The sequence below is a fragment of the Chelonia mydas genome, chromosome 5 (genome assembly GCF_015237465.2).
Source record: "Chelonia mydas isolate rCheMyd1 chromosome 5, rCheMyd1.pri.v2, whole genome shotgun sequence".
Classification (NCBI taxonomy): domain Eukaryota; kingdom Metazoa; phylum Chordata; order Testudines; family Cheloniidae; genus Chelonia; species Chelonia mydas.
Window position 1 is genome coordinate 34,092,399 of NC_051245.2, and position 25,842 is coordinate 34,118,240.

General features: G+C 40.8%; 2 protein-coding genes across 4 annotated transcripts in view; one reads left to right on the forward strand and one right to left on the reverse strand.

Moving 5' to 3' along the window:
• Positions 1 to 23,639, forward strand: part of MTREX (Mtr4 exosome RNA helicase) — a 100,326-nt gene extending 76,687 nt beyond the window's left edge. Inside the window, exons 23-27 of the mRNA XM_037902802.2 lie at positions 1,475 to 1,580; positions 6,143 to 6,199; positions 7,768 to 7,930; positions 22,739 to 22,843; positions 23,340 to 23,639. Of these exons, the coding sequence (XP_037758730.2) occupies positions 1,475 to 1,580; positions 6,143 to 6,199; positions 7,768 to 7,930; positions 22,739 to 22,843; positions 23,340 to 23,392 (484 nt within the window). The 3' untranslated portion in view covers positions 23,393 to 23,639. The remainder of the gene's footprint in view (positions 1 to 1,474; positions 1,581 to 6,142; positions 6,200 to 7,767; positions 7,931 to 22,738; positions 22,844 to 23,339) is intronic.
• PLPP1 (phospholipid phosphatase 1) overlaps positions 19,041 to 25,842 on the reverse strand; it is a 131,656-nt gene continuing 124,854 nt past the window's right edge. For all 3 annotated transcript variants that reach the window (XM_027828549.3, XM_037902805.2, XM_043547537.1), the window contains one exon: positions 19,041 to 23,963. In XM_027828549.3, the coding sequence (XP_027684350.2) occupies positions 23,835 to 23,963 (129 nt within the window). In that variant the 3' untranslated portion in view covers positions 19,041 to 23,834. The remainder of the gene's footprint in view (positions 23,964 to 25,842) is intronic.

Genomic DNA, 25,842 nt, shown 5'->3' on the forward strand with positions numbered 1-25,842 from the left:
TTTTAAAAACCTTTAATAGGAATGCACATGTTAAAAATACATTTTCTGTGTATTATAAAGAACAGTGACTCTCTCTAATCCCTTCCAGAGAAAAAGGAATAAGCTAGTTAAAGGAATAAGATTCTAACACAACTCAAGATAAAATGTAATGGAAATTTGAACTGATAAGAAAATGATCTGTTAAAAGGCCAGGACAATGGCTTGTCTTTACAAAGGCTGGACCTTAGTCTCCTGTAATATTTAATGTATCAAATATCATACATTATGCCGTGACAACTAGGGCCCCCTAAATTTCTGTAGCTCAGTTCCTTGTATTCCATTAATCCAGATTGCCCATAAACTCTTCGGTGTAGCAACAGTTATTCTAATGTCCATTCATTGTCACTACTGAAGAGTATAATTTAATTGGTGCCAAAAGGCTGCAGGAATAGATGTGTGAAAAACAATAAATTTAATTGTAATAAGGTAATACATTTACTAGGCAAGTACCATGTTAGAACTGGTATTTCAAAAAAGGTTCAGATGGGAACTGTATCAATTAAATCAAACTTCAATATCTCAGAAAATTTGTCAGATTTGTTTTGTACAAGTGGCTATATCCACTAATAACTTGTAATTCTTTTCTTTTTTTAAACTTAACACCACAGTAGGTGCTGTTTTTGTGTCTGCTCCATGAAATTGTTGCCCTAATTCTTTCTTGCTATTCTGATGCATCTTATTACATCAAATAACACAGTAGAATTAAGCAGTACATAACAAGAGTTGGTCAATAACTTACGAAACTCCATACTTCCATGTAATTTAGGAATTGTTTGCTAATTGTCTACTTTTCTGTATTGAGCTTTTACATTTTGATTTTCATTTGAGTTTTGCCTAGAAAAAGCCTGAAGTAAAAGTGCAACAGTATTTTAGCTGATGCCCAATCAAAGAAAACTCAAGATTTTTCTACAAATCTGTTTTTTATATAGCTCATGACCAGGTTTGCTTTAGATTTTATAAGCACGCTGACCTGTTTGCTATATCTTATAATATCTTGAAAATGTAAATTGTATCTTGTTAACTATCTGTTCTCCGACAACTGCAGTCCCAAATGTTCTAACCCTTTTATTATTCTGTTGTCCTTTCTCTGGATCTGTATAATTTCCTTTATGTCTAGCTGTCAAAGCCATAACTAAAACTGGGCATAGCTGCTGTAACAGTTCACTTGTAAACTGGCAAGAGATTCTTTGTGGTTGAAATAAAGCTTTTTTGATTTAGAAGGACTTGATTTTTTTCAGAAACCTCTTTTCTCGCTTCTCCTTTCCATTCCCCCACAAATCAAAATTATTTTTCAGTTTTCCAGTAAACTGTCAAAATAAAAAGCTATTCTCTCTTGTGAACGCAATGTACTTTATAATGCAAAGTGTATATAATTAGAAATACTCCTTTAAGAGGTCTGTTACTTAAGCTTCCTTCTCATTTTTCTCCGTTATAGTGCTGATGAACTGCTCCTGACAGAAATGATGTTTAATGGGCTCTTCAATGACTTATCTGCAGAACAAGCAACTGCATTACTAAGCTGCTTTGTATTTCAAGAGAATGTGAGTTACTTTTCAGAAATCGTAATTGGTTTGTTTCTATAAAAGCTATAGCATAGTTTCTGTCAAAGCTATAGTAGAACAACTAAATTCATGTTCCAGTAAACCCCAGACCCACATTGAAATCAGATTTCCAGGTTTCCACTTTACTGAAGTACAGATCAGTGAGGGTTGCTGCGTGGTCCAATTATAGGTCAAGCATTGACTAGTCTCCTGCCTCTGCTACAGCTGCCACAGTATTCACTAGGAGTAGACTGTCTTTCCTGCATTTCTGGTAAAGTCTTAAAGGTACTACAAAGACAATTGTGAATTTTGAAACCATAAGCATCATTATCAACCCAGCAGGATAAATCAAAAGCTGACTGGCATGAAGTTAATAACAGTAAATCCTCGAGGAGCGGAGTATCAAGTTACTTTTTACTGCCAGAAAATTAGGTAATTATAAACATGGTGAAATACAACTGAAAAAAATCAACTAAATGTTTTTGAGTTGTGTGATGAGCCGTACCATGATGATTGCAGTACCAAGCTCCACAAACTGAGTCTAGCAGCATATTCGGTTGTATGAAAAGGAAAATAAGTTTCAAAGAAAAGAAATAATGGTATCTCCTATGGAAAGTGTCAGGCTGCATCTGGAATATTGTGGTCTGTTTTGTTTGCATAAAGCAGTCTTTAAAAGGATATTCATGAATGAGAGGAAAGTACAGGAAGGTTCTTGGACCATCTTGTGGTAATAATTTTGTTATAACTAAAGAAAAAAAGTATTTGGCAAGTTGTGATAAAATCAGATTTTGCTAAAATTTGGAATTCTGATTATCTACCCCAATCCCTCTTCTCTCGGACAATAGCACTTCCATCCCTCTCCTAGAATGGCAATGCTTTAACTAACACACTCACTCACTCACTCTTCGTGAGCAACAGCTTCAATTCCTTGACAAAGTCTAACTTGGGTACTTCCAAGGTTCCTGTCGCCATGGGTACCGTATCTAAAAAAGACATAAGATTCTGAGGTGAAACATACTAGCAGAGTTATTGTACATGGTCATGATTTGAAGCTACAGGACAAGGTTTAAACTATATTTTAGGAACGACTGCTTCTCCCAGAGAGTGGCTGGAAAGTATAACAATCTATTTCGAATTACATAGGAACAAGTAGTATAAAGGAAGTGGGTAGACCATGTATTTGGAATACAAATTAGAATTGGTTATGCCTACATCTAATCTCTGTGAGTATCACTGGGAATACTGAAGGTTTTTACAACTTCAGTGTCAATGGAGACAGAGGTGATGGCAGTTATCAGCCAATAAGAATGCTGGATGACATAAACTGAGTTTCTGTGGAAGTGGCTCATTTTGGGGGAGACTTGGCTTTCTTTTTTTTTTTTTTTTTTTTTTTTTTTAATGAAGATAATTTCTGGGACAGCATACATGCAAAACTCCTCCTTCTCACTCACTCAGACATGCAGAATGACGACTACTCACATCCAAGATCTTCCCACTCTCTAGGGCTCCCTTCTTTGCTTCTCTGTTTTAATTTCTGCCTTTCTGAGAACACCACACAGTTTGATCTCTCCACAATGTCTAAAAGAAGCCACCCTAAGTAGGACTTTTAAACTTCTTCAGCAGCCCTTGTAGACTCATTGGCAGCCATAGACTTTGCTAGAACTATAATGTTCTGGTGCAGTGACCTAAAAAGCCTTAACTTTTAGAACCATGGTAAATTCAAGTTAATAGTAAAGGAAATATACACCATCACCACTGAAGCTAAGGATGAATCCATGGACTCCATTAGGCTGGCAGCAAGCTCAGTGGCGAGGCATAAACAGTGATATAAACCATAAGGCCAATGCTGCATACCTCAAAATTGTCAGGTGTATGTCCATTTAGAGAGATGCCTAGTGTGGTCCTAGCTAACACTGAGAATCCAAGCACTTGATCCCTACTCAAGAAAATTTCAAGTAGGTCTACAGGCCCTCATGTACAAGTGTGGAAGCTCTTTTCATCTCAACCCACAGAAGAGGGACTCTTTTAATAAAAATACAAATAAAATTAAAAAAAAAAAAAAACCTTAATTGGAAAAAACTGGAATTGAAAATATCTGTTAGCATGTCCTGCATGAATGATTTTGTTAAAATATTTTCATGAAGATTCAGGACTCTCAACCCCTTGGGGTGACTAATCTGTTACTGTCTGGTCCCCAGGCAGTGGGGCTGTTAATGAAGAGCCTCAAGCCTGACACACACGTACAGTCCACCCTCCCTAGAAGCTAGAGTGAAGAGTTCAGTGGAGGAGCAGCACATCAGCATGCAAGCTCTCTTTTGAGGAAAAATCATAACTTGCACTGGAAACTGTCAAGACACTGCTGTGGTTCCAGTATAGGTAAAAAATTTGGATTTACAGCAAAACTTGTATTAGGGTGACCACTACTGAAAACAGCAGGGTATTTCTGACTTTTTCATGTAAGTCTAGAATCCTCACCTGTGCTCTTGTGGACACCAATAGAGCTGCAAAAAAGCAGAAAACACAATACAAAGATCAAGCTTTTCAGATAAAATCTAAAAGCCTTAGATGTATAGCAGTCCGGAGGGTCCTAACCCTTTTAACTTTTTGTACTGGCACTTTGCCATCTTTTAAAATGTGATTCAAATACAAATAGACCTCTTATAACAGCTGAGCCATGTCACCTCTTTGAAATACCCAACCTCTGCCTGCCAAACTTTCTAAATCACACAGCGTGTCATGGATGCCCCATTATACTAGCTTCTGATTAAATAAATAAAGCTCAATGACATAATCTGCAATGCTCAGTCATCTGTTTCTGTGCTTTCCAACATAAAAGAAAACGTTCTAGTCATGGAAATTTTGATTTTTGATGTGTTTCAGAAGACATCTCTTATGAGAGAGGAGTAACTTTTGTCAGAAACAGTATCTGTGTGTTTACTGGCTTATAAAATTATACTAATTTCACAAAGACTTCCCCCATTTAGAACTGGAATAAGTTTTCTAATTTTACTCCAGTATTTTGTGGGGTTGGGGGGTGGAATCCTCACTAGGAGGATTAGAAGTAAGTCATAGTAATGACTGTATAGGATGGACTTAAATCAGAGTTACTCAAAATTTTAATATTGCCTCTTTCATAAAAGTATCAAGATCACACGTTATTTTTAATTCAGTCCATAGTACGAATTGTTGACAAGGACTTATGGCCTTTGAAATTCAAAATAAATATTCATACAGTAGTAAAGCCAGTTCCTTTAACTGTGATGCAGTTTGTTAATGGTAGGTGCTAAATACTTCACTATACATGCAGCTGATACTTGAAGAAATTTGAAGTGTTTTCCTGTAGTGATGCTTAGTATTGTGAACATATTTTAACAAAATCATTCATGTAAGATATCGCTACAGATGGATAGCAAAATGTGGAACCTATGTTGACTCAAGAAGTGAAGAGTCGAAGATGTAATAATTTACTGTAACGGAAGTGATGCCTACGTAAGCCATTGCTCAGGTGTAATAGAAAGTTAAGTAACAGAACACATGATAACATATAATAGATCGTAAAATCTATTAGTTACAGCAGTGAATCCAGACTCAAAGCAGGACACAGAAGGCTGTTGCTCTTGATTAGGCTACAGCAGTGGTTCCCAAACTGGGGTTCGCAGAACGTTACAAGGGGTTCGCCAGAAAAATTTCACTAATGGCAGCCAGAGGACCCTGGGCATTGGAGGCAGCAGGTGGGACCCGGTTGCTGGGCAGACAGTGTGGGAGCTGGCCGCCCGAATCCCAGCGCTCTGCACAGGGCTGGCAGCCCGAGCCCCAGGGAGAGTGGGGCCGGGCAGTTGGGGCTGGCAGCCCAAGCCCTAGTGGTCAGCAGGACCTGCAACCCGAGCTCAGTGGACCAGGGCAGTCAACGGGGTCCAGCAGCAGGAGCTATGCTGAGTGCAGAGGAAATTTAAAGTTAAATCCCTGAAAATATTCATTTTTAGGAGGGGGTTCACGAGATTTCACAATTTAGGGAAAGGGGTTCCGCAGGCAGTTGAAGTTTGGGAATCACTGGCCTTGAGATTCTCATTCATCCCCATTGACACTTCACACATCATTCTTTTAAAAATAAAAATTCCACCTGTACATTATTTTACATTCTTAATTAAAAGTGAAGCTTCAAATTCATAATAAAGTTATTGGTACATTCTAGAATAATTTATTATATTGAAAATTCAAACTTAAGTTTTAACAGAGGGACCGTCTTAAGTGTATCTAGTACAGAAAAAGGATGTCTTTTATTCCCATTAGCATGTTTTCTTCATTGAAAGTCTTTGTGTTCAGTTAATTTCTATTTTAACTTTCATATTAAGGATACCTGGAGAAACTGATAGATGCTCTATTTTTAAATAAACCTACTTAAAGTAGATTTTAGTATTTGTGATAACAGGTTTGAGAGGGAATTAGAAAAGTTTAATATGGCACTAACATATCTGGTAATGTTACAGGTTTGATTTTGCATTTAACTTGATTTAAATTGGGAATATGCAGCTCATGAGTTTGTTTAATGTTTTCTTTTTCAGTCCAGTGAAATGCCCAAACTGACAGAGCAATTGGCGGGACCACTTCGCCAAATGCAGGTAATTTTCCAGTGAAAATCTCTTTGAATTCAGTGGGACAGCTCACTGGCATAAAATTAAGCATATGTGTAAGTGCAGGATGAGATTTAATTTTGGTAAAATTGCTGAATTCTTTGTCTAATTATAGTAGCACAAGACTTTGCCATCATAGTAGTGGATTTTGTTATTCTTGGTTATACATTCTCTTTTTTGAGGCCTGTGCAAATTAGAGGGTCATCGCTTCTGTAGTTCAAGCTTATTGCACACACCAGGGACTCTGTGAATTCTTCCATTCCCACCCGCTCAGGGCTCCCTGGGTGCCACCCTCCCTTCCCCTTCTATTTCTGGAACTCCCTGCAACTCCCCACAGCCAGGGGTTTGCTGTGAATTCCGAAGCCCTCCATTCTCCCTTCCCCCTGGCCAGGGACTCTGTATGCCCCCTTCTCCATATCAGGATCCCACAGTCTACCCCCCCGCCACCCATTAGGGGTTGTGCCCCCCATTTCCCTCAACCAGGAGTTGTGTGCCCCATATTCTCTCCTCCCCTATAACAGGGTACCCTGTTCTCCCACCATGCTAGGGGCTATATGCATGCGCCCATTCCCTCCACCACCTCATTATTGTTAGTCTGGGATAAAAGTCATTCAGGGTGTCAACATGTTAAATTCTATTGGGAGAATGAGCAGGCTGGTGGTGTGCAGTAAGGCATTAATTTGGGTGCCTTCAATGACATGTTTGCTTTATAGACCAGTGGCTCTCAACCTTTCCAGACTACTTTCAGGAGTTTAATTTGTCTTGTGTATCCCCAAGTTTCACCTCACTTAAAAACTACTTACTTACAAAATCAGACATAAAAATACAAAAGTTTCACAGCACACTGTTACTGAAAAATTGCTGACTTTCTCATTTTTACCATATAATTATAAAATAAATAAACTGGAGAATAAACATGCCTACATTTCAGTGTATAGTATAGAGAAATATAAACAAGTCATTGTCTCTATGAAATTTTAGTTTGCATTAACTTCATTAGTGCTTTTTATGTAGCCTGTTGTAAAACTAAGCAAATATCTAGATGAATTGACGTAACCCCTGGAAAACCTCTGCATACCATCAGGGGTACACATACCCCTGGTTGAGAGCCATTGCTATAGGAAACTGTAGGGATCCTTAAAACTGTGGCTCTGCTAACCAGATGCAGTGGGCTTCCTGTGTCCCTTGTTTTCCCCTTTTTGGTTTTCCAATTTTCCCCGAAATCAATAGGGTTCTGGCTGTTGATGGCCTAGAACACATTACCTGAAATTTTTGAAATTGATTAGATGCAGAGTTCAAAAGTTACCATGTAATGTTCAGACACACACAAACAGAGAAATGCCGTCAAGTTGCATGTAAGGCCTTCATGAGCTTGGCCAATTAACATGTATCATTCTTAGATTTTTACATATAGGTTAATAACTGCACTATAAATTGCTTGGTTACATTTATTCTAATGATTTCAAATTCTAGTGTAAACAATGAGTTAGTTTCTGGTTTTGAAGAATTTGTCACACTGCAACTTGATTTTAAAACTAAACCTTTTATTGTTAAAGGAATGTGCTAAAAGAATTGCCAAAGTTTCAGCAGAAGCTAAATTGGAAATTGATGAGGAAAATTACCTAAACTCCTTCAGACCCAACCTAATGGATGTAGTATACACATGGGCGAATGGAGCTACTTTTGCTCACATCTGCAAAATGACCGATGTCTTTGAAGGTATGTTGCTTTAAAACTTCCATTTTATGAAATGTTAGTGTTGTACAGTTCACAAATTCTGTGTGATTGACTTCCGTTCTTTGTGACGTATTTAAAGTTTGCATTCTTCTGTTGGGAGAAAATTAGGAATCTGAAAGGCCCAAAGCTGGTTCTAAATATCCTTCTGAAAGTACTGTAAAGTTACTCAAGCCAGATATTTTCAAGTATTTGCTTTCTCTGTAGTAGAAAACCACAGACTTTTTCTAGTTTGTGTAGAAATCATTTTAAGTCTACTTACAGTTTCCAAATTACCAAAACAGTTAAAATATTTTATGGGGTTTGACTCACCCCTCGATAATAAATAACCAATTTATTTAACCAAAAAGAGTAGCATTTATAAAACATAGAAATCCTAAAAATTGCAGTATATTGTGCTTACAAGAAGAATTTTAATGCTCAGTTTCTTATTCAAAGCCGAAATGTTTGCCTCGACAAATCTGTAACTCTTGTTATATCAGCTAATGATGACCATAAAAATAGTATGTAAGGGAAAGTGGAGATTTTTGCTTCATAACTTCAGTTTTGTACAAGTTAAGTCCTTCACACTTAATTACAAAGTCAGAGGAGAAAATATTTTGGAAAGAAGCTAGGAGGGAGTCTTAAAAATGTACTGGATAGGGAAGTTTTTTTACTTAAGTCAGCTTTAATGAATATACATCCTGATTTAATTTCAACTGTGATTACAGAGGGTAAGTTCCCCCCTCTCCCTCCGATTCATTGAGTTGCCATAGTAAAATCAGTTTTTTGTTTCCATAACAAACTCAACAAAGATTATTCATTTTGACATCTAAAGGAACAAAGTTGTTTTCCTGACAGTCTGACTTTCCATATTTATCTTTTAAAATATGAGATGCAAAGGGACTTGATTTGTATTCTGATGAGAGAATCCATTAGATTCAGTTCAGTGTGTAATGCACTCAGGAATATTTGTGTATTGCTTACTGACGAGTAAAAATGTGGTGGTCTGATTTTCTAGCTCTTCTCTGTTAGATACTTTAGGGACACTATGCATGCAGTTTGATTTAGTGGAGAGCACAGAATGTGAAACTTGTATTTTGTAAAGTCTTGTAGGGAATTCTTTCAAACCTTTTAACTTGATGCCAGAGTCTCAGCTGTCAACATTTAGAAAGCTGATCCCTACTGATATTGTTTTGTATTTTATTGTTTTGTTTGTTCTGTTGCCAGCTCAGAAAACGACATGGGTTATCAAAAACTACTTTCCTTTAAAAATGGAACACTAGAAGATTCTTTAGTTTACTTTTTGCTTACTAAGCTCTGTTTGGTGCTGTACAAAATGGTACACTTTTATAGTGTTACAAGTGACTTCTTCCTCAATAACACTGTAAGGCTGTTAATATTATTTTGTTACTTTTTTGTGATGCACCATGATCCAAGCTTTAATTTATGGGAGGAAAAATCAGTAAAGAACGGAGTGAGAATTAAATATTAATAATACTTTGCAAAATGCCATACAAATACTAATCCTCAGAAGATCCTCTTAGGCTGTTGGTAGTTTTAGGTGCAGCCACTTCAGAGAATGTATTCCTTCCCCTGCTCCCATCTATTTGTGTTCCCAATGATGTCCCCCTTCAAAACAGCTGCATGATTTTGCATTCTTGCTCTTTGTTCCCCCTTTTCTTCTTTGTGCCTTGAAATTCTCAGATAGAATCTTGTTTGGGGAGAGGCTTGCTAAGAAAGTGGTGCTTGACAGTAGCCAAAGATTTCACTCCCTACAACAAAACCCAAAGAGGGCTACAAGCCGTCCTAGTTTTATCCACAGCAAAGGTACCAGAGAAGAGACTCCTGACTCCAGGGGTAAACCTAGGTATGGAGCACCATGGGGAAGCATGGGCCCAGAAATGGGACTAGTCCCTCCTTCCACTCCAAACCATTGGTATGTCTGCAGTAGGGTTCCTAGAAATAAGGGTAGGGTATCACTCTTCACAAGCAGATGGGAGTCAATCCACTTCAGTATAAAGTGCAGCACAGATCTCAAGAAACACACAATACTGGCTGCGCTTTCCCCCTTCCTAAAGTTTTGGCAGTAGAACTTATGTTTCAAGAAAGGTGCTGTCATAAATATAAAGGGAAGGGTAACCACCTTTCTGTATACAGTGCTATAAAATCCCTCCTGGCCAGAGGCAAAACCCTTTCACCTGTAATGGGTTAAGAAGCTAAGGTAACCTCGCTGGCACCTGACCCAAAATGACCAATGAGGCGACAAGATACTTTCAAATCTGGAGGGGGGAGGGCGGACAAAGGGTTCTGTCTGTCTGTGTGATACTTTTGCCGGGAACAGATCAGAAATGTAAGCCTTTCAACTCCTGTTAAGTTAGTAAGTAATCTAGCTAGAAAATGCGTTAGATTTCCTTTTGTTTAATGGCTGGTAAAATAAACTGTGCTGGAGGGAATGTATATTCCTGTTTTTGTCTCTTTTTGTAACTTAAGATTTTGCCTAGAGGGATTCTCTGTGTTTTGAATCTGATTACCCTGTAAGGTATTTACCATCCTGATTTTACAGAGGTGATTCTTTTACCTTTTCTTTTAAGAACCTGATTGATTTTTCATTGTTCTTAAAATCCAAGGGTTTGGTTCTGTGTTCACCTGTACCAGTTGGTGAGGATTCTTATCAGGCTTTCCCCAAGAAAGGGGGTGTAGGGCTTGGGGGGATATTTTGGGGGAAGACTTCTCCAAGTGGTCTCTTTCCTTGTTCTTTGTTTAAAACGCTTGGTGGTGGCAGCATACTGTTCAAGGACAAGGCAAAGTTTGTACCTTGGGGAAGTTTTTAACCTAAGCTGGTAAGAATAAGCTTAGGGAGTCTTTCATGTAGGTCCCCACATCTGTACCCTAGAGTTCAGAGTGGGGAAGGAACCTTGACATGGTGGGAGAACTGGGATCATTTTGAACCAGTAGCACAGCAGGATTTTAAAAGGTTTTGTAAAAGGTGATTGCAGCTTTTGTTTATGTCTCTCTGCCTGGGGGACAGAGCAGCAGGCATAACAAAAAGATTTTTCTGTAAGCTGAGAACAGCTATCTGAGACAAAAGGTATCAGGTACAGCAAAACAAAATTTTTACAAGCCAGGTTTTTTTTTGTTTTCTTTCTAACTCTCGGGTGTAAAGTTAGATAAAAACGGAGAGGTTAGGATGACAGAATGCAATGTTCAACTGAAGCTGGAATTAGCCAGATTTGAGGCTGAGGAAAGATAAAAGGAACATGAAAGACAGGTAGAACTCAGACAGATGGAAATGGAGGAGAGGGAAAAAGAGGAAGCATGCTGAGGAGGAGAGGGAAAAAGAGAGGAAGCATGCACTGGAAATGGAGAAGGCAAAGGCTCAGCAGAATATACCGAATAACCCTAACAATCCTTCCCCAACAATCCACAAATGGGAGCGAGTATGTCTGCAGTATGATGAATCCAGTGATATTGCTGAATATTTTCTCACCGTTGAGAGACTGTGCACACTCCGTAAAATTCCTGAAGCTCACAGGATGACCACATTGGTCGCAAAATTGACTGGAAGAGCTCTGGACATATTCAATAAGATGCCTATTGAGGAGGCTTCTGACTATAATAAATTCAATGATTTGGTTTTAAAGCAATTTCAAATTACATCCGAAACCTACAGAGTAAAATTTCTAACCCTTAAGCGAGGGCCTGGACTAAGTAATGTGGCTTATGTAAACCAGATGACAGAACTGTTTGATAAATGGCTCAATGGACGGGCTATAACTAACTTTGGAGGAATGTGGGATTTGATGATACAGGAGCAATTCCTGAATATGTCCAAGGATGATATAAAACAGTGTTTATGGGATAAGAAAATGGACTCAGCAGGAAGTCTTGCTTCTTATGCTGATCAATACGAGCAGTCCCAGACCGCCAGAGAGGCGGGGCAAACTGGAACAAAATGGGTGGACGGAGGAGAGAGGAACAACCCTGGTCGCAGTTGGAGCGGATACCAGAAGGGACAGCCTCAGACCACACCCTACTACCGGGGGCAGCCCAAGGCCCCAACTCTACACCCCAAGGAACACTCCAGACACCTTATCGCCCAACCACACCGCTCTCTGGCGACCCACCTCGCCCCAGTGACCAGTCAGCTGGGCGATGTTTTAAATGTAACGAGCCGGGGCATGTAAAGGCCAACTGCCCCAAGAACCCCAACCGATTAGAGTTCATCGCACTGGAATCACACCAGAGGTCCTCAGGCCCAGATGCCTCCCAGATACCCTCCGAGTGGAGGGAAACTGTGAGTGTGGGCGGGAAGAAGGTCACAGTGTGAAGGGACACTGGACCACAAATGTCGGCTATCCATGCTTCCTTAGTGGACCCCAATTTAATCGACCCAGAGGTCCAAGTGACGATTCAACCCTTCAAGTCAAACTCTTTTGACTTATCTACAGCCAAGTTGCCGGTCCAGAACAAGAGCTGGTCAGGAACGTGGACTTTTGCAGTCTATGATGATTATCCCATCCCCATGCCGTTGCGGGAAGACTTGGGCAATCATGTGAAGCTAGCCAAGAGGGTGGGAATGGTCACCCGCAGCCAGGCTAAGCAAGCTGTCACACCTAGCTCTGTTCTGGAAACTGGACCCGGTCAGAGGTGATGGAACCGGACCCCATGCCAACATCTGCAACAGCAGTAGTGGATCCAGTCACAGAGACCCAGACAGAGCCAGTCTCAGAACCGGAAGCAGCGGAACAACCAGCACCAGAACCATTGCCAGCACTGAATCCAGTACTTGCAACCCCAACACCAGAGAGCCCCGCTGCACTGGCAGCAGCAGATAACCCTACACAAGAGGCTTAGCTGGAGCCTGAACCCCAACATAGTGCACGAGCGGAGAGCGGTTCACAGTCACCGGAAACAGCCCCATCACCTGCATCGCTTCCAGAGGGTCCAAGCCCAGGTCTACAATCCAATGAGGAACTGATGTCTGCAGCATCAAGGGAACAGTTCCAGACTGAACAGGAAGCAGATGAAAGCCTCCAGAGAGCTTGGACAGTGGCACGGAGCAACCCACCGCCTCTCAGCTCTTCTAATCGATCCAGGTTTGTTGTAGAAAGAGGACTTTTATACAAGGAAACTCTTTCTGATGGACACCAGGAAAACTGGCATCCTCAGAGACAGTTGGTATTTCCAACTAAGTACTGGGTAAAGCTCTTAAACTTAGCCCACGATCATCCTAGTGGCCATGCTGGGGTGAACAGAACCAAAGACTATTTGGGAAAGTCGTCCCACTGGGAGGGAATGGGCAAGGATGTTTCTACCTGCGTCCGGTCTTGCGAGGTGTGCCAAAGATAGCGAAAACCCCAAGACCAGGTCAAAGCCCCTCTCCAGCCACTCCCCATCATTGAGGTTCCATTTCAGCGAGTAGCTGTGGATATTCTGGGTCCTTTTCCGAAAAAGGCACCCAGAGGAAAGCAGCACGTACCGACTTTCATGAATTTTGCCACTTGATGGCCAGAAGCAGTACCTCTAAGTAAACACCAGGGTTAAAAGTGTGTGTCAGGCACTAACGGATTTTTTGGCCAGGGTAGGTCGGCCCTCCGACATCCTCACAGATGCAGGAACTAATTTCCTGGCAGGAACTATGGAAAGCCTTTGGGAAGCTCATGGGGTGAACCAATTGGTTGCCACCCCTTACCACCGTCAAACAAATGGCCTGGTGGAGAAGTTTAATGGAACTTTGGGGGCCATGATACATAAATTCGTAAATCAGCACCCCAATGATTGGGACCTAGTGTTGCAGCAGTTGCTCTTTGCCTACTGAGCTGTACCCCATCCCAGTTTAGGGTTTTCACCATTTGAACTTTTATATGGCCACGAGGTTAAGGAGCCATTACAGTTGGTAAAGCAGCAATGGGAGGAGTTCACACCTTCTTCAGGAACTGACATTCTGGACTTTGTAACCAACCTACAAAATATCCTCCGAACCTCTTTAGCCCTTGCTAAAGAAAACCTACAGGATGCTCAAAAAGAGCAAAAAGCTTGGTATGATAAACATGCCAGAGAGCGTTCCTTCAAAGTAGGGGACCAGGTCATGGTCTTAAAGGCGCTCCAGGCCCATAAAATGGAAGCGTCGTGGGAAGGGCCATTCATGGTCCAAGAGTGCCTGGGAGCTGTTAATTATCTCATAGCATTCCCCACCTCAAACCGAAAACGTAAGGTGTACCATATTAATTTTCTAAAGCCCTTTTATTCCAGAGAATTAAAGGTTTGTCAGTTTACAGCCCAGGGAGGAGATGACGCTGAGTGGCCTGAAGGTGTCTACTACAAAGGGAAAAGTGATGGTGGTGTGGAAGAGGTGAACCTCTCCATGGCCCTTGGGCGTATGCAGTGACAGCAGATCAAGGAGCTGTGCACTAGCTACGCGTCGATGTTCTCAGCCACCCCAGGTCTGACTGAACAGGCATACCACTCCATTGACACAGGTGATGCTCACCCAATTAGAGCCCAACCTTACTGGGTATCTCCTCAAGCTAAAACTGCTGTAGAACGGGAGATCCAGGATATGCTACAGATTGGTGTAATCCGCCCCTCTGGCAGTGCATGGGCATCTCCAGTGGTTCTAGTTCCCAAACCAGATGGGGAGATACATTTTTGCGTGGACTACTGTAAGCTAAATGCTGTAACTCGTCCAGACAACTATCCAATGCCACGCACAGATGAACTATTGGATGAACTGGGACAGGCCCAGTTCATCTCTACCTTGGACTTAACCAAGGGGTACTGGCAAGTACCGCTAGATGAATCTGCCAAGAAAAGGTCAGCCTTCATCACGCATGTCGGGCTGTATGAATTTAATGTGCTCCCTTGTGGGCTGCGGAATGCACCCACCACCTTCCAAAAACTTGTAGATGGTCTCCTAGCGGGATTGGGAGAATATGCAGTCGCCTACCTTGACAATGGGGCCATATTTTTGTATTCCTGGGCAGAACACCTGGAACATCTACAAAAAGTCTTCGAGCGCATAAGGGAGGCAGGGCTAACTGTGAAGGCTAAGAAGTGTCAAATAGGCCTAAACAGAGTGACTTACCTTGGACACCAGGTGGGTCAAGGAACTATCAACCCCCTACAGGCCAAAGTGGATGCTATCCAAAAGTGGCCTGTCCCAAAGTCGAAGAAACAGGTCCAATCCTTCTTAGGCTTGGCCAGATATTACAGGCGGTTTGTACCGCAATACAGCCAAATTGCCACCCCACTGACAGACCTAACCAAAAAGAAACAGCCAAATGCAGTTCAGTGGCCTGAAGATTGTTAGAAGACCTTTAACCAGCTTAAAGCGACACTCATGTCTGACCCTGTGCTAAGGGCCCCAGACTTTGACAAACCGTTCCTAGTAACCACAGATGTGTCTGAGTGTGGTGTGGGAGCAGTCTTAATGCAGGAAGGACCGAATCAAGAGTTCCATCCTGTCGTGTTTCTCAGCAAGAAGCTGTCTGAGAGGGAAAGCCACTGGTCAATCAGTGAAAAGGAATGTTACGCCATTGTCTACCCTCTGGAAAAGCTACACCCATATGTTTGGGGACGGCATTTCCACCTGCAAACCGACTGTGCTGCACTACAGTGACTTCATACCGCCACGGGAAATAACAAAAACTTATTCAGTGGAGTTTAGCTGTCCAAGATTTTGATTTCGACATACAACTCATTTCAGGAGCTTCTAACAAAGTGGCCGATGCACTCTCCTGTGAAAGTTTCCCAGAATCAACTGGTCTAAATCGTCCTTAAGGTGTGGGAAATATTGTTAGTCTTTATCCAGTTAGTAGTATATTTAGTGATGCATGTGTCTTATTAACTCTGTTTTCGCCTAGAGCTCCAGGAAGAAATCACAGCCAGTGTTTCACCCTATCTGTGATTTGGGGGGCGTGTCATAAATATAAAGGGAAGGGTAACCACCTTTCTGTCTACAGTGCTATAAAATCCCTCCTGGCCAGAGGCAAAACCCTTTCACCTGTAAAGGGTTAACAAGCTAAGGTAACCTCACTGGCACCTGACCCAAAATGACCAATGAGGCGACAAGATACTTTCAAATCTGGAGGGGTGGGGGCGCGGACAAAGGGTTCTGTCCGTCTGTGTGATGCTTTTGTCGGGAACAGATCAGAAATGCAGCCTTCCAACTCCTGTTAAGTTAGTAAGTAATCTCGCTAGAAATGCGTTAGATTTCCTTTTGTTTAATGGCTGGTAAAATAAACTGTGCTGGAGGGAATGTATATTCCTGTTTTTGTCTCTTTTTGTAACTTAAGGTTTTGCCTAGAGGGATTCTCTGTGTTTTGAATCTGATTACCCTGTAAGGTATTTACCATCCTGATTTTACAGAGGTGATTCTTTTACCTTTTCTTTTAAGAACCTGATTGATTTTTCATTGTTCTTAAGATCCAAGGGTTTGGTTCTGTGTTCACCTGTACCAATTGGTGAGGATTCTTATCAGGCTTTCCCCAGGAAAGGGGGTGTAGGGCTTGGGGGGATATTTTGGGGGAAGACGTCTCCAAGTGGTCTCTTTCTTTGTTTAAAACGCTTGATGGTGGCAGCATACTGTTCAAGGACAAGGCAAAGTTTGTACTTTGGGGAAGTTTTTAACCTAAGCAGGTAAGAATAAGCTTAGGGAGTCTTTCATGCAGGTCCCCACATCTGTACCCTAGAGTTCAGAGTGGAGAAGGAACCTTGACAGGTGCTCAGTACTCTGTACCCCCCTGATCTTCATAGTAAGAAGACAGAGCAGATCAGGCCACCTTGAGATCATAAGGAGGCCAGAACAGTGGGATGAAGACACTAGCTTATACTCTTATCAAAATGTCTGCATGAAGCCTAATAACATTGGTGGATCTGGCAGAGATTTAGAAGCTCCTTCCCATTAGTACTGTCATCATCAGTTTGTGGTTTGCCAGCAGAAATAGTTACTAGCAAAGTAAAACATTGCACTTTGTGAGTATCATAGGGCAGAGGATAGACCAAAGGTATTAGCAGTGATAATAGTTGGGCTGAGAAGTCTAAGACTTAAGTTCTGCACATTCTTAAATGACGTACTGTTAGACTGTAACTGGTAAGGAGAGAGCAAATATGATTCACGTCCTGTGCTAAGTATAAATACTTCATGAGCTTTGTAACCTTGCTTGGTTACCTATTAAGGCTCTGTTCCATGTAGACAGGCCTGTAGATATTTTTGAACTTTTGGGGCTGTGGAGAACACAGAGAAAGGCGATTGCTTGCCCATAGTACCATAGGTCTTGTCATTTCGTGATATGAAGCATGTAGGTCAATGAAGGGAATCTTCTTGTCTCTTGTTAGTTCAAGGATTCAGCACAATGGAGGGAAAGTTCACATACACATTTATAGCTGTCCTGGGCAGTTTAGTGCACTGTGTGCGTAAGCATCCAACAGGCCACACTTGCAGACTCTTGTTATGCTAATTGTACTCACGTAGCCCTTTTTTATTCAGTTGACCTTAACGATAGCAGAACCAGTGCTTTATTATAATACTCAATACTCTCCAGGCAAGTAGTGTCTCCACTACCACATCGGGTCCTTATGAAAACTCTGCTGATTCATTAGCGCTAGTGGCTTTTGTTCTTTGTTTGTCAAGGAGTCTGAAGGGCAGCTGGAGTTTAAGGAGTTAGTAGATCATTCCTAATGCTTAATTCCACTGAGGTTGAGGGTTGTGAGCCATTATGTCCTTGATGTGACTTCATGGTTATATAAAACTTCCAGTATGAACCTTGCCTAATTCCTTTGCCTCTTTTCAAATGGTGTAATACACTTTCAGTGAAGGCAGCAACCCCCAGGCCTCCTCAAGAAAGTGGGCCTCAAACCAAAAATTGTCTCACTCCTCCCTTTTTCTTCTTTGAAGAAGGGAAATTTCTACAGTTCCATTATCCTGCCCTAGGATTCCACTTTTATGGCTTACATCACCTACATACACGTGTAAGAGACAGCAAGTTCCTCCAAAGCTAAAGGACAAAAACAGAATTTCCCCTGCTCTAGGGGCTGATCTGTGTGGCAGAATCTCCCTGTGCTTGAAGGTGGTTGTGGTGAATCAAGTTAACCAGCATGACTACATCACGGGCAGCAGTCCAGGCGGAATGGTGCTCAGCATCATGTCAGTTTAATTACTATTTCTTCATCGTAAGATCAAAAACAGGGCGCGTTTGTGTTGCCTTTGATCTTAAGAACCAGTGTTTTAATAATGATTAAGTGACATGCTTAACACATGTCCTAGCCTGCCCTGCCAGCAGCGCTGTGGCCAGCACTGTGTTGGCTAGCACTTTTCTTCCCTACACAATGTTACTGTGTTCGATCAGTTTCGGTAATCTTTGAAATAATGAAATTGACACATTCTTGCTCATTTATTCTGAATTCCTGGCCATCATTAGTTTATGCTGGAAATCTGATGTTTAGTGCCAAAAGCCTACTAAGCTAGGTTTCCTGTGACCAACAGAAAACCTGGCAATCAGTACTTCTGGCCTCAGCAGATTCCTCCTATTGAGAGGCTGCCTTTCTGACCACTGGAAGAAATTGTATCCCTTGGAGATACGCTCCAAAGGAATAAGGAGGGAAACAGATGATGGAAATCAAGAGCTACTCCCAGCTAGCCGTTCTTCATGTGTTTTCCAGTTCACTCTTGGCTGAAAGGCCACACAAAGGCAATTAAAAATACAACTTTTCCATTTGTTACATACTTCCTGTGTTCTGGATAAGAGGACTGCTGGCTGCAAATGGGGAACAGAGTCACAGCCCAGGCTGTTTGCTGTTAGCCATTATGGCTACCATAGCCTTCTGGTCACTCTTTGCAATGGTGGAGCCAGCAGACTTTTACTCTAACCTTATCGGTCTATCTTTCATCTTTTGTGAGGGTGAAGATGCATGATTCGTCCCTTAAGGGGGTTTGTAAAAGGAGACAATTCCTGCAGAATTGTCCAAAAATAAATGCTGACTCTCTGAAGATTTACCCAGATAAAGCATTGTGGACTTTGTACCACACTGCATCTACATTTTTATATCAAAGCACCTGAGTTTCTGCAGCATAGTGACACTGAATCCTGTGGTACATTGACATAGGGGTTTCAAGTAGATTAAAAAACAAGCTTTTATTGAATTGAATATGAAAATGAATAATAAAATAAGGAACACTGTGATTATTGTTATATTAAATACAAGTCTCCATTGAAGGGCTTGTCTAGATGTTGGTAGTAGGTCAGTGCATACGAGGTAACTTCTAGTGCATGTTAACAAAATCCACATAGACAGTTAGAGCATGACCCACTAGATTTACACCCTGGCGTGTCTCACACTAACTATTTTGTCTGGACAAACCCTAACTCTTTCTAATTTGAAATTGCCCCCATACTACAAGATTCTCTTCCACACTGAAAGCAACATGTAGTATGGTGGGATAGGATGGGGTGAGAACTAGAAACTTTGGCATGGTGGTAGGAGGCATTTGGCACCTAGGAGAGGGGGTGGAAGCCTTTGGCACTGAGGACAAGATTAATATCGTCTGTTCCCCATTGTGTTGTGGACAGGGGTAGATGTGAGGATCTGACATTCTGGGGGGAAGGGGAGAGCTTAAACATTTGCATACTTAATTTGTTCCTCATTATTACAAAAACACCAAATTGTACTGAGTAAAAACACTGCACAATGATGATTTAGATACAACCCCCTGTTTTTTCCTCCCTTTTTTCTGCACAGCAAGTGGCTAGAGGAAGGGCTTGCTTAGCAGGTATGTTCTTTGCTATTACATGGGAGACAGTTACATCCAGGTTTTTTGTGATCTGGACCAGCAGGCACCAGGGCAGGATCTCTGGTGGAAGAATTAGACTGTGTAACTCATGAGCAGTGTAGCTCCATCACCAACAGTAGCAATGAGGGAAGCTGTAGGCTAGATGGGGATTGGACATTTTTAACGCTGACGGTTGTACAAACAAACAAATTGATCCCCCCCTTTTGGAGCTGGTCAAAACTCAAGATTTTTAGTCTGTAAGAAATTTTGGATTTTCAGAAGTTGGGTTAATTCTCCATTGGAATAAAACTGAATTTGCGGAAACTGTTCAGCAAGACAAAAATGTCATTTTGGAAATAGTGAAGCATGGTGTTTCTGGGGGAAAAAAAATAAACTGACAATGTCAGTTGAGTGATCTGCTGCCAGGGCTCCCAGGGTCTGTGGCAGCCCTGCCATGCAGACTGTCCTGGGGTTGGGAATCCCCAGGGCTCCTAGAGACCTGAGCCACAAGAAATCTAGCTTGTACTACAGGCACAATAGCTAGAAATCCTCAAAATATCACTATCTATCAGAGCCATCACAAGCATAAAAAAAAAAAAAAAAAAAAACACCCCAACCCCATCTAAAGTAACTTTTCTATGGAAAGGTGATTGTCACTTGTCCAAATAATTTTTACAGCTAGAGAAGTATAAAATGGAATAAAAGCCATGAACTGCCTTGAAGGAAACAACCAAGAGGCATTTTACACACAATTAGCTCTTTTTCCAGAGCCTTTCCTTCACTACAAACTGAATGCCTGACTCCTGCCAGCGTTCCAGTGGCTGGCAGGCTCCCTGCCACAAGCTGTAGACCCTAGAACACTCACAGGTTTCCCGTAGAAACCTGCCTGGTGTTTGAACAAGTTTTATCAAATCTAAAATAGATTTGGCAAAACATTTCTGAGCAGCTCTGTCCTTCTACCTTACAGCTGCCCTCAGCAGTGGAGGTGCACCAACTGCAGCGCCTAATGTTCCTGTTGCAGACTGAGCCTTTGAATGCAGGAAGCTGTTTCCAAAATGTGGAGTGTTGTGTATCATTCCCAAAGAAAGGTTTCTTGCTAAATAGCAGCAGCATTGATTTGTGACTAGAAATCAACCCAGTCCCTAACAATCAGAAGTAAAGTGGCCATGAAGGGGTCTTATACTTACAAGTCATAGTGGGGTGGAAGTGAGGGGGGGAACGGGAGAGAAAAGGGACCTAGAGTTTTGAAAAAGAAAACTGCCAAGCAATAATCTGTTTAAACATTTATAGATTGACTTGGTTTTTTAAAAGGAAGATAATGTAGGTTTAGGAATAACTGGTTGCTGTGTACAACTTTGTTTTGTCTGCAACAGCTATAATGAAGCCTCTCTTTGTAAGCTGGTGCTTGATGGAATTGTATTCTTGTGAACAGACTCTAGCAGGGACTTCCAGAAAACTGAGTTGATGTTGCCAAAATGCAGCGTGGCTATGCTCAGGGGAACTGCTGATGGTTCACTTATTTTGGACTTGTGCTTTGTCTCAGTAATTGACGCCATACGGCTTTTAACCTGCAATAGCTGCAAGCGGTTTTACAGATACTGCAGGAGTTACTCCTGCTGTAGTAGATGACATAATGGCAGCAATGAATGTGTTCATATGAAGAATGCCTTAACAAAACAAATGTGTGCAGGCTTTCACTGAATATAGACAATTGTGGAATTAGGGCTTTATTTTCAAAGAGGGGTGTCTTTAGGCCTGGGTGGCAGAGATAAATTACTCTGGACTGTCACTTCTACAGTCTTCCTCCAGACCCGTTTGTGCTTTGTAGTATCAGTCATCTGTGAAGTCACAACTCTGCCTGAAAAAATTAATCAAAGAGAAGCTTGTCCACAGCAGATAGTGCACTATCTGCTGGAAATTTAGATAAAAAATTACACTGAAGCTTCTTGTTCTCCATGCGGATATCACTTCAGTGCTGTTTACAGTCAAATGTGAAATCTATACTGGACAGATATTTCCATATCACAGACTAGCTTTAAATTAGATTGTAACAAAGAAGCAAAAATTGTATAATAGCACACTATACGTATTTACCATCCTTCTATTTTAGGTATATCAAGTACTGTGCTTACATGTACTTAGTTATGCTACACACCTGTATAGGATGTGGAACATGTCATGCACCAGAATCTAGTGCAGTCTCCACTAGCCCCATTCATTGTAGCAGAGAAAGTGAGCTGGCAATGGGACAAAGTCTTTAACACCTACATTCAAAGCCCATCTGCTCAGTAATCTCCCTGCTTTATATCCCATTGCTTTTAGAATCCGATTGTCCCTTAGTTTGAACAGTGGACAAGGGAATCCATGTATCAAAAAACAAATGCTACTGTCAGTTCAGGTATTCAGTTTATAATGAAGGAAAGACTGGAAAAAGAGCTAATTATGTGCAAAATGCCTATTGGTTGTTTCTTTCAAGGCTATCTGTATTTCAGCTGTTCATGACTTTTATTCTATTTTATACTTCTCTAGTGGCAAAAATTGTCTGGACAAGTGACAATCACCTTTCCATAGAAAAGTTACTTTAGATGGGGTTGGAGGTTTTTTTGGAATGCATGGCTATGGTAGGAGGAGGTCTTGATACTTTGAGCATCTCTGGCTCGTATGCCTGCAGTGCAGGCTAAATTTCTTGTGCAATATTCAGGCTCTCTAAAACTCGTGAGCAGCTGATTGAAATCGGTAACAACTAAAGTTTCAGGAGCAAAGAGTTCTTTTACATGGCCAATAAGCTTAATTTCTAGAAATGAAAGCTGGACTGTGGGAATGTAAGTTGGCATATGAAGTCAGTGGTTTTAAAATGGAATTCTGTTACAAATCCAAAGCATTGTACTTAAGGAAGTAGGCCTGAAGCTGTACTGTTTAAGGATATCCTTCATGCAGAAGCTCAAGTTACATTAATGATATGTCATGTAATGAATTTAGTCAACTTTCTTGTTGCCATTAAGTGAAGTGACTGCTAAAAAAACAAAGGCTTCATTTTCATCTAGGTAGCATAATTCGTTGTATGAGGCGGCTAGAAGAATTGCTTCGACAGATGTGTCAAGCAGCAAAGGCCATAGGAAACACAGAGCTGGAAAATAAGTTTGCCGAAGGTATGTATTTAGAATATGGTTATAAATAGAAGGGTGAAAGTATGTACCTATGAACTAAATCTGTTTCAGCTTCTAAAGAAAATATTCAAGCCAAGTTCTTTTGAATTATTATTGAAAATCCTACATTATCTGAGAGAAAAAGCACTATTTTAATTTAACACATTGTCAACTTGATTCTTTCTATAGAGAGGTACGCGTGCTGGAAAGTCTGACTTGGCTTTAGAGTTTATTTGCAATAGTAGTAAAAGCTAGCTGCTATAAGCATAAATCTACCAAATTTTATGAAAAAAACTGCTTAAAAGGATAATACAGCTACCCTTTCAAGGGTAGATTTTCACTGTACTTTATCCATGGGTCTAAAGTCATGACTTACACCGTGCATAGAATATACAAGTCTCAGACTAGTACGGGTACCACATAATGTAGTGTCACAAGGTTCAGCTCTTACCTATATATTTTGACACAATAATACTAATCTGTTTTTTCTTTTTGATAGGAATTACCAAAATCAAGAGAGACATTGTGTTTGCTGCAAGTCTCTACCTATAAAAAAATCTATGTTCTAGAAGCTCATTACGGATTGGGAGCAATCTGAGACTTGTTCACGGAGCAGAATAATTTTAGACTGGTGGTATCAGGCCAGTTTGCCATCTTCACCTCCAAGACAGACATTTAATGATGTATGTATTTAAAACAGGAAGCATTCTAGCAAAGCATCTTCCATACACAGTGCTGTTTGTACATAAGTGTTACCATGTTATTTTAATAAAAAATTACAGAAGTGTTTTTATAAGCAGTAAGCTTGAACTAATAGAATTTTTTTTAAAAGATTTTTAAAGCTATTAGATATACACAATGCTGTTATGTTACTATATACATGTAAAGTGAGCATCCAGGAGGTATAGCAGCAGCAGTCCCTTAAAGGCATTTATTTTACATATGGAGACTTATGAATTCATTTTTCTTTTAGAAAGCAGGAGACTTCACAGGATCATGGTTGGTGATTACTGCCATAGTGATTTCCATTTGTTGGTGTCTCATGTAGAGTCGTATGTGAATCTTCTTCATTGGGTTTAAATGTACATCCCCTCACTTTGAAAAAATCTGATACATACACCACCTAAGTGAACAAATTATACATTGTTAGAATCCTGTAAAACTCTACACCCATTGTCTGTCAGCTAAAACTATCCACATTAAGGAGGTAGTCTTACAGTGCAAGTTCTTATGAATTTGGATTGGTCTTGTGTAGTGATATATGGAGCCAGGGCACTAAAGTAACTGGTTCTAAGAGGAATCATGACTACAAGAGCTATTTATATTAAAGCTCTGATCAACTACCAGAAAATCTGTGAAACCTAAATATTTCCCCTTCAGTATTTTGGGATGAAACAGAAAAATGGATGTATGTATTTGAGCTAAACTTAGTTTCACACAATCTTAAACTGAAGTCCCAGACAATTAATAAGTAGACTTTATGGTGAAACTATCAAGCAAATACTGCACCCTAGTTTCTGGAGAATCACCAGAACATCCACTAATAAGGAAGGTTTTAAAGGTGTAAGTTGCATGCATCACAGTGGGTGTCACTGCTTTCCAAGGCACAGTTGTGAAGCAGATGAAGCAGATTCAAAGCATTCCTATCATTTTATATTTAAATAAGTTTCAAATTGCTACACATATTCTGCTTTAAAATATAAAAGTTTCATTAGGAGTATCTGTGGTTAATTTTGCCATTTATATGTTGTGCACTCAACCCCAGTATGACAAAATATTCATAGAGGCCCATCAGCACACTCAAAACCTATTTGAAATTGACAACTTCTGTTAAAAGTAAATTTATCTACTGAACAAAATATTAAGCAGCAGATGGTTGCTGCTAGTTTTTAAAACAGCCAGTGCCTTCCAGCAGTTCAGTGGTTTCACTAAGCCCCTGGAACCAGAGGCTGATGAAGTGCTCAACCTAGTGTTTAACAGAAGTCACCTCTTCTGCAGGTGCAGAGAGTATTTTCTTCATTTTAGTTCAAAGTTGAGAAACCAAAAAAGATTGTTGTCCTCTTCCAATTATGAAGAAAAGCTAGGTGGAAGGATGAGATTTACTAGTTCTAAAGTGTTGAAGGACATGACAACCAGAAACACTCAGTTCAATTCACTAACTAGATACTTCTTTCACTTAATACATCAGTTAGTAGCACATAAGGAAGGTAGTTTCATTTAGTAAAAAAAATGCAATTAAATGCACAAAACCAGTTTTCATTTCCATCTAAATAGAGCTTGCAGTAAATCACAGGTAAAAAATATACATGCATAATTCATTCATACATGCAAACAGAGGCTAGGGACACCATTCCTGCCCATCCTGGCTAATAGCCATTGATGGACCTATCCTCCATGAATTTATCTAGTTTTTTTTTTTAACCTTGTTATGGTCTTGGCCTTCACAATATCCTCTGGCAAGGACTTCCACAGGTTGACTCTACGTTGTGTGAAGAAATACTTCCTTTTATTTGTTTCAAACCTGCTATTAATTTCAGTTGGTGACCCCTAGTTGTCCCCTATAAGTCCTTAGGGGATCCTCCTCATTCCCCCTACCCCCAGCTTTCTGTGGGATTTCCACAGGGCTCTGTCCTTGCTCCCCTTTCTGGGTAATCTACCCTTTTTTCAAGCCTGCCTTCTGTCCATACTAAAATCTCTACCCGTCTGACATCTCCTTGTGGATCCAGCTCAACATGGCTAACAGCTCTGAATCTCCTCCCCTACCTCCTCACCCCAGCACAGGACACCACCACTATCCTGCCTGTCACTCAGACTCTTCAACTTGGACCTCTCTCTAGGTCCCGATACCCAGGCTCTGTTTAAATCTTGCCGATTCTTTCTACAGAACATCTAAAATACAGTCTTTCCTATCTCTCCGTACAGCCAAGACTCCTCATGTCCATTACAGGAACATTCTTTTTTCTGGTCTTGACAAACGCAGCCTTGCTCCACACTCTCAATCC